The following is a 19,734-nucleotide window of genomic DNA, read 5'->3' as shown; positions in this document are numbered from 1 at the left end:
TGTCCAGCTGCCACTGTGAAGGTCCTTGCTGCACCAGCCAAAATGGTGGCCAGAAGCTATCACTGGTGGTATCCCCACTAGTGATAGCTAGTATCAACTCCCCAAAATTGGAGCTTCAGGGTTAGCGGGTGGGGAGAACGCAGAGCTTGACTGGCCAAGAATCCACTGGATGCTAAGCTGGTCCAGCTACTGCTAATGGGCCCAACCTGGGCCTCTTGGCTATACCAGCCCGGAGCTTGTGCAGTGAAAAAGAACATCTTCACTGGCCTCCCTGTTTGCCTGCCTAGCCAGTGTGAACAGCAGCATTTTGGACACAGCAGTGGTTCTGCTGAGATCGTAAGCAGGGCTTGCTGAGATGGTGCAAACGTTGATGGTGGGGTTCACTTAGTTGCATGTTAGAGATAAGCAGCTGTAGGGTCATAGATTTCCTTCCCATCCAGCCACTTCCTTTTAGGGTGTGAAATCCTTTTGCCCTTTCACCATGGGTGAGTGTTAAATGAAAATTGACATTAACTAGAATATCAAATGATTGTGCTCTAAAATAAATAACTGCTCCTGATATTCTAAACACAGCTGGGGACTTGTTCCTCATCATTATATCTTAACTAGGCTTCTGTGTTGTGTTAGGCATGGTAATATTGTGTCCAGCACTGTAATTATTAAATTACGTTCCCTGTAGTAAAGTTCTGATGATGCCTTAACTTCAGCGTGCAAGGATAACTGCTGACTTTGTGAATCAGATTGAAATGAAAATGTTACAAAACTTAAATTCTGTTGAATGCTTCCATTTTTCAGACTCTGCCATCCAGGACCTTGCCCATCATGCCCTGCTTTTATGACCAAAAAATGTGAATGTGGACGCACAAGGTGAGATCATACTTAGACTTTATTGCAAATGCTTAAAATTTATTTGCCGCCTATCACAGAATAATAATTTAGTATTATTTTTTTGTAATGTCTCTGAAGAATCTAAAAAATTTAAAATAATACAGTATTTATTTAAAATAATATTTTTAAATGGTCCATATTATTAGGAAATTGGCTGGCTACCGTTTTAATAGCATGTATCTCCTAGTATACATGCTCCTTCCATGTGTAGATGCCTGTGTAATTGGATTGTCTACTGCAGTGCCCTCCTCTGGCTGGTGGCCAGTATTTTTAATGGCAATCATTCTTTTTACCAAAATTTGAAAATATGGAAGGGTGCTGTTAGGGAAGAAAAACAAAATTATTTGAGAAGGAAGGCATGACATAGATACTAATATTATATGAAGCTTCAGTGGGATATTGCAATAAGCAAATCTTTCTGTACATGATCTCTCTATGTACAGTGACAAGCTCTTACAGGCTGTACAGCAAAACGCATCAGAAATAGATGCCACCCTCTCTGCTGTGATTGCCTAGCAATTGCCTGCTGTCTTTATGATGTACACCACAAATAACTCTTCCTATTGTGACTAATCGTGTCCCTGCTGTGTGAGATTCCTGTCAAGTAAGAATTTCCAGACAATTCATGGATAATTTTGATACATCTGAAATAAATGGAACGTGATTTATGGGCTGGCCCTCAAGTTTTCTTTGTTCATTGCTGCTGCTAATGTAAAAATGAAGTTGCCAATATTTGGTGCTATTGTTCTTAAGGTGTTTTTTTCTCAGGTTGTCCCACGAATTAAAACTAAGAAAAATAGTAAAAGGTAAATACAGTAAGGCCCACTAAGCTCAGGTTTTCAGTTTTGTGTTGCTTCTGTGTGTATCATAGTATGCTATATAATCACTTTGTGTATGATTACAATTCAGAGTTGTAGATTAGATTGTCCTGTTGAAATTGCATTATACCCTCACCCCCCCCCCCCCCAATTTCCTTTTTCGTCTTAATTTCCCTTCACTTTGAAAATAGTCTTATCTGGATAGACTCTTGTTTGGTTATATGGAAAAGGGCATGCACAATGGTACTTGAATTATAAATCAGCATGGATACTGAGAGCAGCCTTAAAGAAGAAAAAGCTAAACTAAAACAATGCTAGGTCAATTTCCCCCTGCAGCATCAGAAAACAGGGTGTTTGGGGTGGGGATGAGAGAACCACCAGTACTTTATGTAGGGCTCTCCTGGCTGGAGGAGACAGCCCTTCCAAAATGCTCTGACCTTTGAGATGAGTTCTCTGCAGTGCCACTATCTCCCCAGGTACACAAAAACCAAATACTGCAAAATGAGGTCAGGGCCAGATGTATAGCTATTTCAGAATACTCCAGCTAGCAGACCTGCCTTGGACTGATGGGAATCGCAGCCCCAATCACTGAGAGACAGGGATGCCTACCCTGCCTCTTGAGCTAGTGGTAAAGTCTGTTGAGGAGACATTTTGCTCATGAGCAAGAAGACACTTTCCGTGTAATTGCCAGTGTTGTTTTCTCATCACAGTAAACCATGGCTGATTCCTCCAGTGCAGCCAGTATGTGAGTAATTGTAAATTAGCTGCAAATTGGCATATGAAAAAAAATGGTTTGACGTTGGCTTGGAAAACACGGTTTAAATTTTAACATGTGTACTGGGCAAAACACTCCCAATTTTTCTACTTGCAAAATGGCAAACTGAAATATCATTGGTATATTCCTATAGCACCCTTTGGGTGGCAGGCTTAGAGTAAGCTAAAACATAGTTTCCATTACAGCCTGGTTCACACAACATGCTAAGCCAAACTTGGGCTAAATGTGAATGTGTTAGGGGCTTGGAGAGGAGCTCAAAGCTACTTTGACCCCAAATCTCTGGCCAGTGTTGGCTGGGACTGATGGGCACTGGAGTTCAATGACATCTGGAGGGCAACATATTCCCCATTTGGAGTTAAATAAATAACTTCTAAGCTAGATAACTTGTCTGTTTTACCATTCTAAGGGGTTTTCTTATTGTCCACCCCAACCACCATGATTTGTATGCATTTCATGTACATATGAATTTCTAATTCTTTTGTGTCAGGTTTGCAAACTACCTTCTCAGATTGAGCTGGCTCCCTTTGTTATAGGTACAAAAGAATTAACAGAAATGCTACATTATCTCCTTTTGTTTGCTTAAAAGCCATTTGAACTACTTCACAGATGACAAATAGAACCAAATGGAAATGGTTCCCCCCCCCAAAAAGTATTTTCTCTTAAATAGCATATGCCCAATTGTGTGAGCAGATGAACGCTTCTTTAGACACACAGAACTCAGACTAATTGTATCAAATTTGCATTTGAGAAAGGGTGCATGGGCATTTTATTTGAGACAAAATAGCTGCCACTTTAAAGTTACATTTTGGTGTAACCTGCTGTGTGCTGCTACAACTGTATAATTGCAAAGAATAGTTTTGCATTTTCAAATGGTGCAAAAGTATATGCTTTAAGACATGCTGGTACTGCGGGTGCTGGAAGCATTTTTCCTGTTTAAATAAATAGCTCTGTGGTTTTCACTATTATGGAATTATTTTCCCTTTAATTTAGCAAAACCCTCAATGGAGCATATATTAAAAACTAAAGGGACTTGCCTGTTAATATTAACAGCTCCTTTACTAAATATATGTAGTCGCATTCAGAGGGAATGTGGGTAATAGCCTAAACTATAAACACAGTATTCTAATCTTGCCAGCTGCAACTGAAGACTGACTGAGTTTTCTTCTACAGCCATTCAGTTCGCTGTGGGCATTCTACTGCAATTCAGTGTACTAATATATGTGGGAATGTTTTGAATTGTGGTACACATAGCTGTGCCCAGATTTGCCATGCAGGAAAATGCCAGCCGTGTGAATTGACTGTAAAACAAGGTGAGTGGTGTGTGTGTGTGTGTGTGTGTGTGTGTGTGTGTGAACAACAACAAAAAATGTGGAAAATTAAATTTCTAATAAAATAGTACTAAAATTTTGTTGATTATGTAGGACCAACATACTTCAGAATTATGTTAGGCTTTCCTGAACCTTTTCATGAATTGACATGAAGAAATAGAAGAGCTACTGAAGTACAGTAACAAAATGATGTAGCAGCAACAGGGCTGGAGACACCATTGTTCCATCAGGAAAATGGAACATAGCTAGGGAATTGGGAGTATTATCAGAAGAATAGTGCTCTCCCTCTCCCATTCCCCTGGAGTTTAAGTTAGTGATGAAGACTAAAAAGAGCAACTGGTCACTAAAATGACTCAAAATGTCCAGTCACTAAATAACTGCTTGTAGTTCGTAAGGTTGCTGTTTTTCTTCTTCTTTTAAGGCTACAGTATTTGTACACAGTGATGCGGATGGTGCTGTGGGTTAAACCACAGAGCCTAGGACTTGCCGATCAGAAGGTCGGCGGGTTGAATCCCCGCGACGGGGGTGAGCTCCAGTTGCTCGGTCCCTGCTCCTGCCAACCTAGCAGTTCGAAAGCATGTCAAAGTGCAAGTAGATAAATAGGTACCGCTCCGGAGGGAAGGTGAACAGTGTTTCCGTGCGCTGCTCTGGTTCGCCAGAAGCGGCTTTGTCATGCTGACCACATGACCCGGAAGCTGTCTGCAGACAAACGCTGGCTCCCTCGGCCTATAGAGTGAGATGAGCGCACAACCCCAGAGTAGGTCACGACTGGACCTAATGGTCAGTGGCACCTTTACCGTTACCTATTTGTACACACTCCTAGTGGTTCAACCTAGTAACTTAAAATCACAATCTTACATGAGAAGGATGAAACAATCCAATCATGCACTGTGCAATTTCTTACGGTTCCAATTGGGGATGGCGTTTTAATTGTGCTGATTTCTGGTGTGGCTGCAGAAACTGGTAACTTGTAACTGCTGCCCCCCACGTTGCTTTTGCTGCATTAGCAGCACTGAAGTGACCTCCCCAGGACACAAGCCTGGGCAAGTGCGTATGGAAGTCCTGGGCTGCCAGACGACAAGACCCACCCCCTCAGCCTTGCTGATGTGCTCCAAAGGAAAGCAGAACAGTACGTTTGGCACCAGCTTGGCCGTAGGAGTTGTGAGAAGGAAGCGTACAAGGTGCCATCCAACCATCTTAGGGACTCCACTCCGGATTGGTGTAGGATTTACCCTTTCTTTTGTGGGGTGGGTTAATCCAATTGATCTGGTTAATCTTGGCTCATGTGTTGTCCTTTCACTTTATGATAACTCTTTCTGTTTCTCTTTCTCCCCAAATGCTTTTTTCTGTACAGTGTGTTACTGTGGGAGCACCTCTCGAGAAGTCTTGTGTGGGACAAGTGAGGATCATTTCCCTTGTCTGAGAACTTGCGGCAAGTAAGTTCTGCTTAGACCCTGAGCTCAGTTTTGTCAACGTTTGTGGATTAACATAGCCTTACGTGGCATAAATTATATTTCTTTAATTTCAGAAAACTGTCCTGTGGAATGCACAACTGTGCACAAGTATGCCATCCCCAGTCTTGCCAGCCTTGTCCACGGCTGCCACAAATAGTGCACTGTTGCCCTTGTGGGCAAACGCCCCTTAATAAATTATTAGAGCTGGGGTGCACAGAACGTAAACTCTGCACAGATCCCATCCCATCATGCGGAAGAACATGTGGAAAACCTCTGCCTTGTAGTAGCTTTGGTAATTAGAATGTTGCTTGCTTGTGTATGTAACATTCATTTGTGTTGAATTTTATTGCCGCTTCCAGAACGATTTAAAAAAAAGAAAAGAAATAAAAGTGCATTTCTATGGTGGCAGTTCAGGTTGATAGAAAAAGCCTATATAGAAAAGAAACTTTTCTTTGGGGTGGAAGACGAAAAAGAGGTTGTAAGCTGCTCTGTGTTTTACCAAATGGTTGTACTTTTGCGCAGCCTCTCACTTCCAGCCACCAGGATAAAAAGGATCTAAATGCTGTAAGAAAGGCAGTTTTTCCAAGCTGGTGAATCCTGCACAAGAGCAAATGAATGGAGAACCGTACCTTCGTAATGTATAGACCTAGTATGATGTAAAGAATAGAACACCAGACTTGGGCTAGGAACGCCTGTTTTCAAATACTTGCATGACTGAGCTTGGGTCAGCCATTATTTGTCAGTCTAACCTACCACACAGGACCTAGTGAATGATATATTCACAATAGAGTTGAAAGTTTCAAAATTTGTTGCAAAAGCAGTATCATGGACAACTAGTGTTATTGTTTACTCTAAGGAATAGAATCTGTGATTGCTTATTTTGCTCAGGGAATACATAGTTACTCTGGCTTGTATCCAAATTAGCATTACCATGCCCCATCAATGCAATAATATCTGGTTGTGCCACAATACTTTCCCCCCACCCTCCTCCTCAAGCAGGCCTCTAAATCTGTTCTGTGGATTTGCCCAACCCTCTGGAGCAGATTTGGTAAGGGTATAGGGTGAGGAAGGGGAATCCCATTTGCTGACAGGACACGTTAGTTAAATACAACCCAGTGTATTAAAGTTTCAGTTGACCATATTCTCTTAATTATGCATAGATGCTGTTCATACATGCGAAAACCTCTGCCATGAAGGAGAATGTGGACCGTGTTCTCGCACATCAAAGATTTCCTGCAGATGTGCCTTAAAAACAAAGGTAATTCCTGAAAATAATAAAGAATGAATATTGAAAGTAAAACAGTCTTGTGGTACCTGAAAGACTAAAGCATATGTGTCAGAGCTGCCCCTAGGTCCCAGCTCACAGAGGACCAACGCGAGGCTGTCGTTATGTACAAAAGTCTTTATTGAGGTTCAGTTTCCATTTCAAAGCCGCAGCGCGCAGCTCTACGTCTTAAACCCTAGACCGGCGAAGTCCCGTCTGAGTCTCCTCCCCTATGACACCAGTTTAAGATCCTAGCCCGGCTCCACCTTTTACGCTGCTCTCTCCTCCTCTGGGTCCTCCTGCCCGCTGGGGCATTGTCCTTTCTGGACTCTTCCGACGCTGAGTCGCTTAGCTCCTCCCCCTCCCTCCGGCGGGCTTTAGGACCCGGTTCCCAATCCTCATTCTCTGCTGTCCCGCGCTCCTGTACATTTGAACTTGCCTCTCGCACCAACCCAGTGACCTTCCTCCTGACCGTTACACTACTTCTGTCACTGCTTCCCTCTTCCGGGATACTGGCCGGATCTGACCTCCCCTCCGTTGTCTGACTCTCCGATGGAGGTGTGGTCAGCCCTGCCTTATCTTCTCTCCCTGGTGGGGAATGCACTGGCCCCGATCCTTGGGACTCTTCCCCCCCACTCTGCTCTGGTGGGGAAGCTGGTCCTGATTTCCAACTACTGCTCTGGGAGTCCCTGCTGCCCCCTTGCTCCTGGGGCGTTCCCCTTGGGAACCCCCTACCCCTGGCCACTGGCGCCCCCTTCTGTGAATCTTCCGATTCGCTGGAGAGGCTCATGGAATCCCTCGGTCCACTGTCTTCTTCTCCTACGCTCCCCTCGGATTCTTCCCCTTCGCTCTCCATCTCCTCTCTTCCCTGTGCCTCTGCTCCTGAGCCCCTGACAATATGATATCTACTTATTATGTTTGCATGGTTATCTTCTAATCTGAGCTTGCAAAACTGTGTTTCCATTTCTGTCCCATGTGATGTGTTTTTTCCTATATAAATATATTTGTGCCACAATTATTGAAGGTCCATTTATTTTTGGCAGTGTTACATAGCATTTACCCAAAGTATTCAAATATATTTTAAATATGTGTGCTATAATGCTTACCCATGGGCCATTTGGCTTCCCTCCCCTCTTGTTTTGGAAATGTGTGGTGGCGCTGTGGGTTAAACCACTGAGCAGTTCGAATCCCTGCGATGGGGTGAGCTCCCGTTGCTCGGTCCCAGCTCCTGCCAACCTAGCAGTTCGAAAGCATGAAGTGCAAGTAGATAGGTACCACTCCGGCGGGAAGGTAAACGGCGTTTCCGTGCGCAGCTCTGGTTCGCCAGAAGTGGCTTAGTCATGCTGTACGCCGGCTCCCTCGGCCAATAAAGTGAGATGAGCGCCGCAACCTCAGAGTTGTCCGCAACTGGACCTAATGGTCAGGGGTCCCTTTACCTTTAAGAATCCCCAAGTAGTATTGACGAGGTGAATTGGGCTTGAACCAATGAATTCCAGATCTCTCGATTCCTGCAGCTTACCCTAAAATTGGGTGATTTTTAAGGATCAGCACCCTAATACCATAAGCTTTTCAGTATTTAATATCTTGATACTTAATGTGGAGAAAGAGGAGAGAGAGAACCTTTTCCCCCTTCTCTTGTATCACTGGAACCCAGTGTCATCCAATAAAGCTGACCAGTAAGAGATTGTTGTTGTTTAGTCATTTAGTCGTCACTGGCGGAGGAAGAGGGGGTGGGGGGATCACACTGCCCCTGCAGGCGGCGCCCCCAGAATGCGCGCCAGCCCTTCCCCCACCTGCTTTCCGCTCCCGGTGCCAGAGCATGAAGCTCCGCCACTGATAGTCGTGTCCGACTCTTCATGACTCCATGGACCAGAGCGCACCAGGCACTCCTGTCTTCCACTGCCTCCCGCAGCTTGGTCAAACTCATGTTCGTAGCTTCGAGAATACTGTCCAACCATCTCGTCCTCTGCCGTCCCCTTCTCCTTGTGCCCTCAGTCTTTCCCAACATCAGGGTCTTTTCCAGGGAGTCTTCTCTTCTCATGAGGTGGCCCAAGTATTGGAGCCTCAGCTTCAGGATCTGTCCTTCCAGTGAACACTAGATCATGCTCTCCAGTGAGAGATTATGGATGGACAAAAGGAAGTGTTTCTCACACTGCCTAGCTAAACAATGGAATTTGCTTCCAAAAGGACATGATGATGCCACCAGTTTAAGATAATTTTAAAAGTGGATCATTCAAAGTGATTTAAAAGTGGATCATTCAAATTTGTGGAGGATAAAGCTATCAGTGACTCTGGTCATAATGGCTATATACTACTTCCAGGATCAGAGAGGCCAGGCCTCTGAACACCAGCTGCTAGGAGCACAAGTAGGGAGAGTGTTGTTGCATTCCTGTCCTGTTTGTGAGTTTCTCATAGGCACTTTGTTGTGCTCTGTAGAAAACAGGATTCTGGACTAGCAGCAGGGCTCTCTATATTCTCATCCAACCTCTGATTCCCAGTACTGGGGTTTTGGATTTCAAATCAGCTTCCAATAAACTATCGCCTGTATAGTGCAGCAAATGTACTTTATGGTAGTGTTGATTTCAAAGGGGAGTTTTGCAGTCGCTAATGCAGCCACACAGAGTAGATCTCTCTTTTATTTTTTTTTTTATAAACTAACCCATGAGACTGATATTTTCAGTCCTTTAACCAGATCAGGAGGCTGCCTCTAGACACTTTTACATAATCTGAAATTCTGCTTGTCGATTGTGAAATACATGCTACTACCCTGAATTGTTGTCCCCTCCTGTTGGTTGTAAGGTGACTGCTTTTGTGTGCTTCTGGAATAATTTAGCCTTCACACAGTTCACTGGATTCATCCATCACAGTCAAACTTTTCAGTTTTCATATGCTGAAAATCTAGGTGCAGTGAGAACATGTGGCACTGAGAGTTTTTGCAACGGTTAAGATGCAATATTAGCTGTTGCAATGTGTTTTTCTTTAATGTCAGTCTGATGATAGAAATAATGTGGCTATAATCCAATCAATTTTCTTTTCTTTAGGAAGTTCCCTGTGCCTCACTCAAAAATCAAGGTAACAAACACATTCATAGCTATTATTTGCTGGTATGGTACCCTTGTGAAATAGCACTACGTGTGCCATGTAAACACAGTGGTTGCAACTCGCAACGTTAGTTCGGCACACTTGGCTGAGGCTTTCAGTTACTGACTATTGAAAGAGAAGGAGATGCCTTGCAGACCTTTGCCTGTTACAACCAATGCTGGGAGCCCCATGTGTATGAAGAAACGTTAATCATGGCTGCTTGTTGTCTGGCTCCTTGACACCTCAGAAAGCATAAGCATTTCCCGAAATGTCATTGAAAGCACATAAGCAAAATTCTTGCATATATGCACACATATGTATACAGTGGTACCTTGGTTTGCAACCGCTTTGGATTACAATCATTTTGGATTACAACCACGTCAAACCCGGAAGTGCATGTCCCCTTTTTTGGATTACAACCCATTTTTTGTGGGGAGGCCACATTGGTGAAAGCGCTCCTTGGGTTACAACCTGTTTTGGTTTACAACCAGACCTCCGGAACAGATTATGGTTGTAAACCAAGGTACCACTGTACACTCTCCTCTGCTTTGAGAACTTAATCTGTTCCCCAGAAATGGTTGGTTAGGCGAGTGTTCACATACCAAGCCACTATTTTCAATTGTTTCCCATGGGGGAAATCCCACTGTGTTCCTGACCTAGAAGAAATGACAAAATCCATGCTTCGCAGGTCCTACTGCTTGTTGTGTGTGTGTCCTGCTGCCACTCTCCGAGAATGACTTTACTTCATGATCTCAGCAAATATAAAATACTGTAGAGTAACAACTTTATAGAAACCCTCTTCCTTTTTGTTTTTTGCTGGTTGTACACAGCTAATTAGGTTCCTGCGCTCACTATTCCCTGGTTCCCTTTATTCAGTTGTGGTTTCTCTTCACAGTTTTTCTGCCTGCACCTTCCCACAACAGCATAACAGTGGACATTATGCTGGGGTATTACTATTATTATTATTATTATTATTAATTATTTGTACCCTGCCCATCTGGGTTTCCCTAGCCACTCTGGGCGGCTTCCAACAAAGATTAAAAATACCTTAAAATGACACATATTAAAAACTTCCCTAAACAGGGCTGCCTTCAGATGTCTTGTAAATGTCAGGTGAAGGAGAAGCACCACATAGGAGCCAATCCCTCATGTTCACTGCTGTTAAGTGGGAAGATCAAATCCTGCATGGTGCTGCTGTTGAGCAGGAAAACTGAGAACCTGTGTGGCTGGCTAAGAGAGGCAGCCGGAACCAGAACTGAGGAAAGGAGCCCGGGAAAAGCGAGTGCGGCACCCAAAATGGCTGTGTACAACCAGCACAAATCAAACGAGCAAAAAGAGGACTAAGCAAGTTCATTTAAAGCTGTTATTTTCACTGAGACTAAGGAAATTCATTCTCAAGAGTTTTGCTTACATGCAGGTCTGGCTGTTTGGATATCTGAATCAGCCGTTTGTGTAGTGAGGTCCCTTGCAACTTTGTGATTCTCTGAATGAGGTATGGGTAGAAAATCCCTGTGTTTAGATAAGTGAATTTTCGCATAACAAGCAGGCAGATAACAGAACCTGTCTGTATATATATGAAATATGCAAATATTCCTCAAGGTTTACCTGCAGCTGATATAACGCTTCTTACACAAGTAATCATTAACTCCCACATGGCTTTGGCATTCCATACTTGTCATTCACTGAAGCCAGATAAGCCAAATTAAGTTTTAGGCCTCATGGTTGAAATGTTTAGTAACTTCTAAATAGGTATCAGTCTTCTGCTAAATGCAAAAGCAATTTTGTTTTATGAGTTATGGTATTTGCTTTTCCAGTTACTTTTTATAGGTTGATAAAATTCTTAAAATTGTAGCTTAATGTTTCCAGTAAGCTGCCTTGGAAGGGTCCTGAAAGACAGGTTACTAATAAGATTTGCCTGCGTTCTTTATATGGGTCTTGCAAAGGCTAATGTCTTATCACAGTTAATGCAACATGGAGCCTAAGGGGAGGTGCAGTAATCTTCAATGAATAGCAATCATGTAAATGTATTTTCTCATTTGTAGTTGAAGTTGTGTTCTTGTGTGACAAGAGATGCAACAAGAAGCTGTCATGTGGACGACACAAGTGTAATGAGATTTGCTGTGTGGTGAGTTCATAAATATAATGAAATATTTTTTTCCAGCAGAAAAAGAAATTGTTTTTTCCTTTTATTAGTTGTTTGAACTCTTAATTAACATTTAGAAGGCTGGCTAATAATAGCTATAAGCAATCATCCTGGTTTTGATCTTTAAAAAAATCTGCTTGAAGCCATTTTGATTACTCTTCTTTAGAGGCTGAAGCAAGGAACAGGTTGATGTGAAACTTTGTGGGTTTTTAAAATTAATGTTCATTCAGAAAAAGAAAAATACATATTCCCATATTCTTAGGTTTTTTTCCTTATACATAATTTCTATAATGACTTCCTATCACCCCATTGTGGATCCTAAATGCTTTAACCTGTCGCACTCTTCCTTATCAGTCCAAACATTTAGAAGAAAAACCAAGTATTAAGCATAAATTATTAATTTGATATAAAAGAAAGAGGGGGCGCACTTCACACATAAAACGACATAACTTACTACGCACCCACCACGTTTTTTCTTTTGCAGGACAAAGAACACAAGTGCTCATTGATTTGTGGACGGAAACTCAATTGTGGCATCCATAGATGCGAAGAACCTTGCCACCGTGGCAATTGTCAGAAGTGCTGGCAGACTAGTGAGTGCACATCAGAATTATATTCTCAGAATACAGTGGTACCTGAGGTTAAGTACTTAATTCGTTCCGGAGGTCCGTTCTTATCCTGAAGCAAAGTTCTTAACCTGAAGCACTATTTCTGGGTTAGCAGAGTCTGTAACCTGAAGCGTATGTAACCCGAGGTTACATGTACTAGTTTTGAAATACATAGTCAATTCACTTCACTCGAGTTGTTTAAAATTAATTAGTTTGTTTAAAATTATGAGTACAATCCCAATCCTCGATCTGTGCTGCTGGAGACGGTTGGGAACAGGTGGCGGTACCCTTTTGCTGGGCTCTGCCATCATGGGGCCCCCCCATTCAGCTCACCAAAAGGATAGGAAGTTGGGAAGCTACGGTTGGCAGTATTCCTGCTGTGGGTAGCTGGTGTAAGTCCCCAAAATGCAGGTTTTATTGGGGCAGAGCAGAGCCGCCAATGGATCTGCTGGGTACAAAGCAGATCCATTTCCCAGAGTTGTGCTTAATCTGAGTTTCTGCTGGGGCAGCCTTGAGCTGGGGCAGCAAAATTGGAAAAACAACAACAACCGCTACCTCCATCTTGGTGTGAGCAGCAGGATTGTTGAATGTGGCAGTGGATTTGCTACTCTTTCCCACCCTGCTGTTTGTGACCAGGGCTTTGGATTGATCTACCCCTACAAAGGTCCGTATAGTTAAAGCTATGGTTTTCCCAGTAGTGATGTGTGGAAGTGAGAGTTGGACCATAAAGAAGGCTGATCGCCGAAGAATTGATGCTTTTGAATTATGGTGCTGGAGGAGACTCTTGAGAGTCCCATGGACTGCAAGAAGATCAAACCTATCCATTCTTAAGGAAATCAGCCCTGAGTGCTCACTGGAAGGACAGATTGTGAAGCTGAGGCTCCAATACTTTGGCCACCTCATGAGAACAGAAGACTCCATGGAAAAGAACCTGATGTTGGGAAAGATGGAGGGCACAAGGAGAAGGGGACGACAGAAGACAAGATTGTTGGATAGTGTTCTCGAAGCTACCAGCATGAGTTTGACCAAACTGCGGGAGGCAGTGGAAGACAGGAGTGCCTGGCGTGCTCTGGTCCATGGGGTCACGAAGAGTCGGACACGAATAAACGCTAAACAACAGCACCCCTACATTGAGCACAATGCAATACCCCTTAGTATCATACCATTTCCCCCCAGTTTGCTTTCGTGCCCACTTTTTTAAAAAAAATAGATAAGTGCCTGCTATCTATAGATATGCTGGTCTATATGGTTAGTTATCAGTTGGATAATGGTCATGGAAACTCTTCCATTGTGTACATGAAAGTCTGTTGTGCCAGCAAAGCTGCAGCATTGGTTACGTCTGCAACCTATTTTGGTTTTGTTTTTCTTCAGGCTTTGAGGAATTAACATGTTACTGTGGTGAATCAGTGATATACCCCCCAATACCTTGTGGTACTCGACCACCAGAATGTAAAAATTCATGTACTAGACCTCATGAATGTGATCATCCAGGTAAGACTTACATACAAACTGCATTTAACAACTACAACTACTACAACAACATCCGTGCCAAAGTAAGATGATGAATCTATTAAATTTTCAAATCTATGATGTAACGGTGCAGATTCAGGTGTAGGTTTTGAACTTAAATCTTAATATTAATTTCTGAACTCCAGAACATTTCTTACTGTAGTAAAATGCAGGTGTAAAAGCCTTCAAAGCAGTTTCTTAATTCATAGAAGAATAAATAAGGCATTCACTTCAAATAAAAGTAGATTCAAATACTCTTCATGTGATCAGAGACCTGATAAAACAAAATTTGGTAAAGTTTCCTCTGTCAGTGGACAAGACAGAATCTACTGCTAGTAGAATAACGGAGGCAGTGGTTATTTTTTCGATTAGCGTGGAACAAAATAGCTGGGAAACCCTCTTCAGAATAGTTGGGAAACCCTCTTCAGAAGATTTTGGCGGCATTTGGGGAGAATACATGAATGGGAAGTCCCATTGCATGAGTGGAATTGCACTCATATAGCATTGGTTAAAACCTAGAAGGTTGCGAGATTATCCCTCACATGGAATGAATTAATTTGATTAGCTATCAAATACCTTCCCACAATACAGTGTAGAGGGTGGACATGCTCTGGCAAAGAATAATGTCATAGTTTGCACTGTGAAGCCTATTTTTTGTGCACTAATAGAGGAGTCCTCTTTAAGCTCAGAGGAAGTCCATCTTGAGAACTGGTAAAATGATACCACATTTAAAATGAGAGCAGACCAAGTGTCTTAGATGAGGCGATAATTGATGTACCAATCAGTGGAGCAACCATGTAAAAATCTGCTTGCCTGATTGCACTGAACAATAGAATGTAAAAATATTAAATGCTAAAATACATGGCTTTAGAAGGACATACTTGAATTTGTTTCATTAAAGAGATTTCATCTTGAAACATTTCCTTACGTTATTTGAAACTCGTTTTCCCTCCTTCTGTGGTTGCAGTGTATCATTCCTGTCATAGTGAAGACAAGTGTCCACCATGTACATACCTCGTTCAGAAATGGTGTATGGGAAGACATGAGGTAAGTGTGACTGTTTAACTTCCCATTTTTAGAGATAAAGCATAGCTGTGTTTTATTTGTACATGTTAGTGGTGTTGCAGAACTCATATCTGCACACTGTACAACTGGGTCCAGATCATGTCTTGATTTATTAAGCTAAGATTTAAATGAACCTTTTGTCTGCACACACAGCCCCTTCTCTCTTTGCAGTACACCTGGGTCAAATACAAATGATTCCAATTGACCACAGTCTCCTGTTTCATCTGAACCAGGCATATCATAGCGTTCAGATTGAATGGGAAACCATAGTTAATTGTATACAGTTGTACCTTGGATCCCGAAGGCCCTGGAACTCGGACGTTTTGGTTCCTGAACGCCTCAAACCCGAAAGTGATTGTTCTGGTTTGCGAATGTTCTTTTGGAACCCAAATGTCGAACGGGGCTTCTGTGGCTTCCGATTGGCTGCTGGAGCTTCCTGCAGCCAATCAGAAGCCGCGATTTGGTTTTCAAACGTTTTGGAAGTCGAACGGACTTCCAGAACAGATTCTGTTCGACTTCCAAGGTACAACTGCAGCTCTGTACTTCATTTGGGTGCAGTGTGAAAAGAGAAGAAAGTCTGCATGCATGGGCAAAAGGGGTCATTCATATTTTGGCTTACTGAATGAAAACGTGATTGTCCAAACAGAACTTATATTTTTAGATGCTTTTAAAAAAACCAGGCCAAACCAGTTTGTTTCCTCAATGACAAGGCTCTTAAATTTTTGCTGATGCAGAGAACGGAGTGTGAGTTGTGTTTACCTTTTTTTGTGGCTCTGAACTGACAAAGCTCTTTAAGTATTTGGCAGCCCATGCCCATTTGGGGGGGGGGGGGAGCCTCTGTGAAAAATTGTAGTAAAATATGTGGGCTTAGACAACCATTTTCTCACCATGAGTTGACTTTTGGATAGCCACTTTTACAGTGAAAATCTGAAGATAACTGCTTTATGAAGGGGTTCATCATGTGTCTCACTGCAACACAGATGCCTGATGAACTCATTCAGAAGCCCTTAATGAGCACAGGTCCCTTCATATGTCTGTCAAAAAAGTTCCTCTACAATGAGAGATGGGCCCATCCTATACAGTTGTCATATCTGCTTTTAAATGATAGACATTCTTAATCCTTATTTCTTACAAGGTTGTCCAGTATCCATCTCTTTGTTTCTTCTTCTTTTTTCCTTCCTGGCTTAGTTGCGGAGCAATATTCCCTGCTACCTCACTGACATCTCCTGTGGTCTTCCCTGTGATCGAATGTTAAAATGTGGAATGCACAAATGTAAAAGGATTTGCCACAAAGGGGAATGCCTCATAGATGAAGAATGCAGGCAACCATGTACTATTCTTAGACTTCACTGTAATCATCCATGTATGTCTCCATGCCACCCATCTTTACCATGCCCCACAACGTCTTGCAGTGCAAAGGTAGGTGACATAAAAAATAATCAGACATTTTTTTCAAAAAAAATATTAAATGTTTTCATTTAATATCAGCTACTTTAGACGGGCAGCATGGCCCAGTCTGCAAAATATAAAAACCGCAGTCTTTCTTTTTAAAGCTGATTTTGCCAAATGGGTTTGTACAGATGTCATGAACTTGCAAGTATTAAAGTTTCATTAGTTTGTGAATGATACTGTTGTTGAGCAGGGAGGGGGGCGTTAATTGGTTTGTGGTCAGTTGTCCTTGTTTTTGTTATATGTTTTGTGTTTTTATATTGTATCTTTATGTTGTGAACCACCCTGATATCTATGGATAAAGGGCAGTATACAAATTTAATAAGTAAAATAATAAAATAAATTAGAGAGCCACTGAAATCTTTGATGTATTGCATTCACGAAGACGGTTTGATCTTGCACTTAGAATGAATTAAGTTTTGTTAGGGACTTAAAGCATCATAAGAAGGTGGAAAAACCTATCGGCCATTTCTCCCAATAGAGATGAGCCCTATTCAGTTTTTAACATGCTGTATCAGGGGATGCGGGTGGCACTGTGGGTTAAACCACAGAGCCCAGGACTTGCTGATCAGAAGGTTGGCGGTTCAAATCCCCGTGACAGGGTGAGCTCCCGTTGCTCAGTCCCTGCTCCTGCCAACCTAGCAGTTCGAAAGCACGTCAAAGTGCAAGTAGATAAATAGGTACCGCTCCAGTGGGAAGGTAAACGGCATTTTCATGCGCTGCTCTGGTTTGCCAGAAGCGGCTTAGTCATGCTGGCCACATGACCCGGAAGCTGTACGCCGGCTCCCTCGGCCAATAAAGCGAGATGAGTGCCGCAACCCCAGAGTCGGCCATGACTGGACCTAATGGTCAGGGGTCCCTTTACCTTTACCTATCAGGCCAAGGGCCCACCTAGTCCAACATCATGTTCTTGTTGGTCAACCAGATGCCTGTAGCAAGTCCTCAGGTAGGACCAGAGTGTACTACCACTGTCCCCACTTTTGCTTGACAGTGGGCATGGAACATAACTGTTGTATCTTATAGCCATTGTGAGCCTTATCCTTCATGAATTTGTCTTAATTCTTTTAAAAGCCATTGAGGTTGGTGGTCCTCAGTATGTCTTGTGGGACCACATTCCATAATTTAGCCATGTTCTGTGTGAAGCTGTCCTGAACATTAAATGGCCATGAGTTCTAGTATTATGAAAGGGGGGAGCGGGATTTCTCTATGCAGCACTGATGCACTGTATATGTTATTATAATAGATATAACCTTGATACTCTTCCAGTCAATCAAGCAGAGTGTTTAGCAGATTATTTGGATTGCTACTGTTATAGTGTAGTGCAGCCTGTTGCCGTCCATATGTTTTAGATTACATCTACCATCAGCACCTGGCAAACACGGCCAATGATCAGGAATGTCTTGGAAGTCGTCTAAACATCTGGAGGGTACTAGGTTGGGGAAGGTTGATTGCAGTAGCTTGATTTTCACTTAGATAACAGCAAATGAATCCATCGTATTTTAGGGAATCAGGGAATCCTCACCTGTGTTTTCTTCAAGTCATAAAATACTTCGGAACGTTAGATTCCTGCCATATTCCTGTTTTTGTGCCATTACAGGTTGAACTTCATTGTGAGTGTGGGAGAAGAAAGGAGACTATGATTTGTTCAGAAGCATCAAGCACTTTTCAAAGGTATTTACTGGCTCTGATTTCTGTAGCACAGTAGGCCTGTCCCTTATTTGAGGGTTCAGTTCCCGGGAGGAGGGTTGGATCCACGCATGCAAAGGCAAAATTGTGCAAAGTCGGGAACTCCCGGAATACCTCCCCCCCCCCCAGCAAGTTGAAGGACTGCTTATTGGGGTCTGAGAAGGTCACAGGGCAGGTGGCTGTGAGCTTCCCAGGACTGTCCTGCAAGCTTCCCACACCCTGGTAAGCAAAGAGGCTACTTCCTTAACTGGCCTCTGGGACAGTCCCAGAGTTGTCACACCTCCTTTCCAGAGGCCGGTAAGGTGGGTACCACCATGCTTACTGGGCTTTGGGAAGTGGCCATGATGGCTCTGGATGCTTTCAGAGCCCTCCTGCTCCCTTCGCAAAGCTTGGTAAGTGAGGAAAACCTGCTGGGTGCACAGGGGTGGGTTGTGTTGGGAGAAATAAATGGAGAGTGAAGAGCAATGGGGTTCCCCAGTTCTCCATTTACTTACTTACTTACTTACTTACTTATTTCTACCCCACCCACATACAGTTGTGATTGTGTAAGCAGAGTCAGCACAAGTTGCAGACTTAATGTGTGTGTGTGTGTGTGTGTTGCTGTTTCTGTGCAGTAATCAATCATACACAGCCATGGCTTTTCTCTAAAATTTGTATGTCCTAGAAACAGAAAATTAATTTACTCACTTGCTCTTTCATACTGAGCATTGTAACGTGTTCTCCTGCTACTAACAGGAGGTAGCAGCTCTGCAATATACGTCGCCTGTGTTTCAATTTAACAGGAAGTCTATAAATAAATATCTAGACATAAATAAACTGTCGGCAGAATTTTTTTCTTGTCAACTATTCTGAGTGGAAAATTATGATAATTTTTCCTACTTTTTATATTGAATCGTCTTTTGTAACTCCTATCAGAAATGTTACATTTTTGAAAAAGCACCTTATTAATCGTGGTTTAGCTTGGGTATTTAAGACCACTGGTGTCAGAATTGAGTAAGGGATGCTAATTTAAGTTTTTCAGATAGCAGAATTCATGCCAGTAATAATATACATGCAAAATTTGGGGACAGCTATGGATGTAATCACATAATATCTGCTATGTATTCTTCTTGCATCATTGATAGGAGAGATTAGCTCATTCCATAACGGAAAAGACTTCTAAGGTCTATGTTTCGCTCATTCAGGTGCATTCCATCATTGCCCTTGACTTCATAGTTTCCTTGACACACTCAATCCTCTGTGTACCCTTCAGCCCTCTGTGTACCCTCTAAACTAGCTCTGGAGGGTTGAGAGATGATGTGGAGCTGTTTTGGAGGTTACAGGGCAGGCTATTGTGCCAGCAGAAAGCTGCTGATGCAGGTTTGGGTGCCATCCCCCAAGAATTTTCTATTGCCTCATTTAAAGACATTTTATGTTTCATAAATATCATTCTCTTCCAGAATAGCTGCTATTTCTATAGCCTCAAAGTTAACAGATCCACACCACGGAGATTCAATAGAGATCAGCAAATTGATTACCAAAAAGGAAATGAAGCAAACCAGGTAATCAAATTATGAAATAAATACTTGAATAGACTCAAATTGCTGCTGAACTGAGGAGCTTAACGACTTTTAAAATCAAGGCTTACCTATCAGTTGCTGCTTCGGCTTGGGGGCTGGAGATGCAG

The 19,734-nt window shown here is 42.6% G+C and overlaps 1 protein-coding gene across 3 annotated transcripts in view; it reads left to right on the top strand.

Annotated features, from left to right (window-relative positions):
- The window catches only part of NFX1 (nuclear transcription factor, X-box binding 1), a 37,092-nt gene that overhangs the window by 7,480 nt on the left and 9,878 nt on the right, over nt 1–19,734 (top strand). For 2 of the 3 annotated variants that reach the window (XM_079983943.1, XM_079983942.1), the window contains exons 6-18: nt 796–867; nt 3,652–3,791; nt 5,164–5,245; nt 5,338–5,555; nt 6,424–6,521; nt 9,569–9,599; nt 11,651–11,733; nt 12,236–12,344; nt 13,731–13,850; nt 14,836–14,915; nt 16,122–16,352; nt 17,980–18,053; nt 19,508–19,609. In XM_079983943.1, the coding sequence (XP_079840069.1) occupies nt 796–867; nt 3,652–3,791; nt 5,164–5,245; nt 5,338–5,555; nt 6,424–6,521; nt 9,569–9,599; nt 11,651–11,733; nt 12,236–12,344; nt 13,731–13,850; nt 14,836–14,915; nt 16,122–16,352; nt 17,980–18,053; nt 19,508–19,609 (1,440 nt within the window). The remainder of the gene's footprint in view (nt 1–795; nt 868–3,651; nt 3,792–5,163; nt 5,246–5,337; nt 5,556–6,423; nt 6,522–9,568; nt 9,600–11,650; nt 11,734–12,235; nt 12,345–13,730; nt 13,851–14,835; nt 14,916–16,121; nt 16,353–17,979; nt 18,054–19,507; nt 19,610–19,734) is intronic. The other variant, XM_079983944.1, reaches the window with a different exon arrangement.

This window comes from Podarcis cretensis, assembly GCF_951804945.1.
Source record: "Podarcis cretensis genome assembly, chromosome: 7".
Classification (NCBI taxonomy): domain Eukaryota; kingdom Metazoa; phylum Chordata; class Lepidosauria; order Squamata; family Lacertidae; genus Podarcis; species Podarcis cretensis.
The sequence above is the reverse complement of the archived record's forward strand: the minus strand, read 5'-3'. Positions and strand labels throughout refer to the sequence as shown.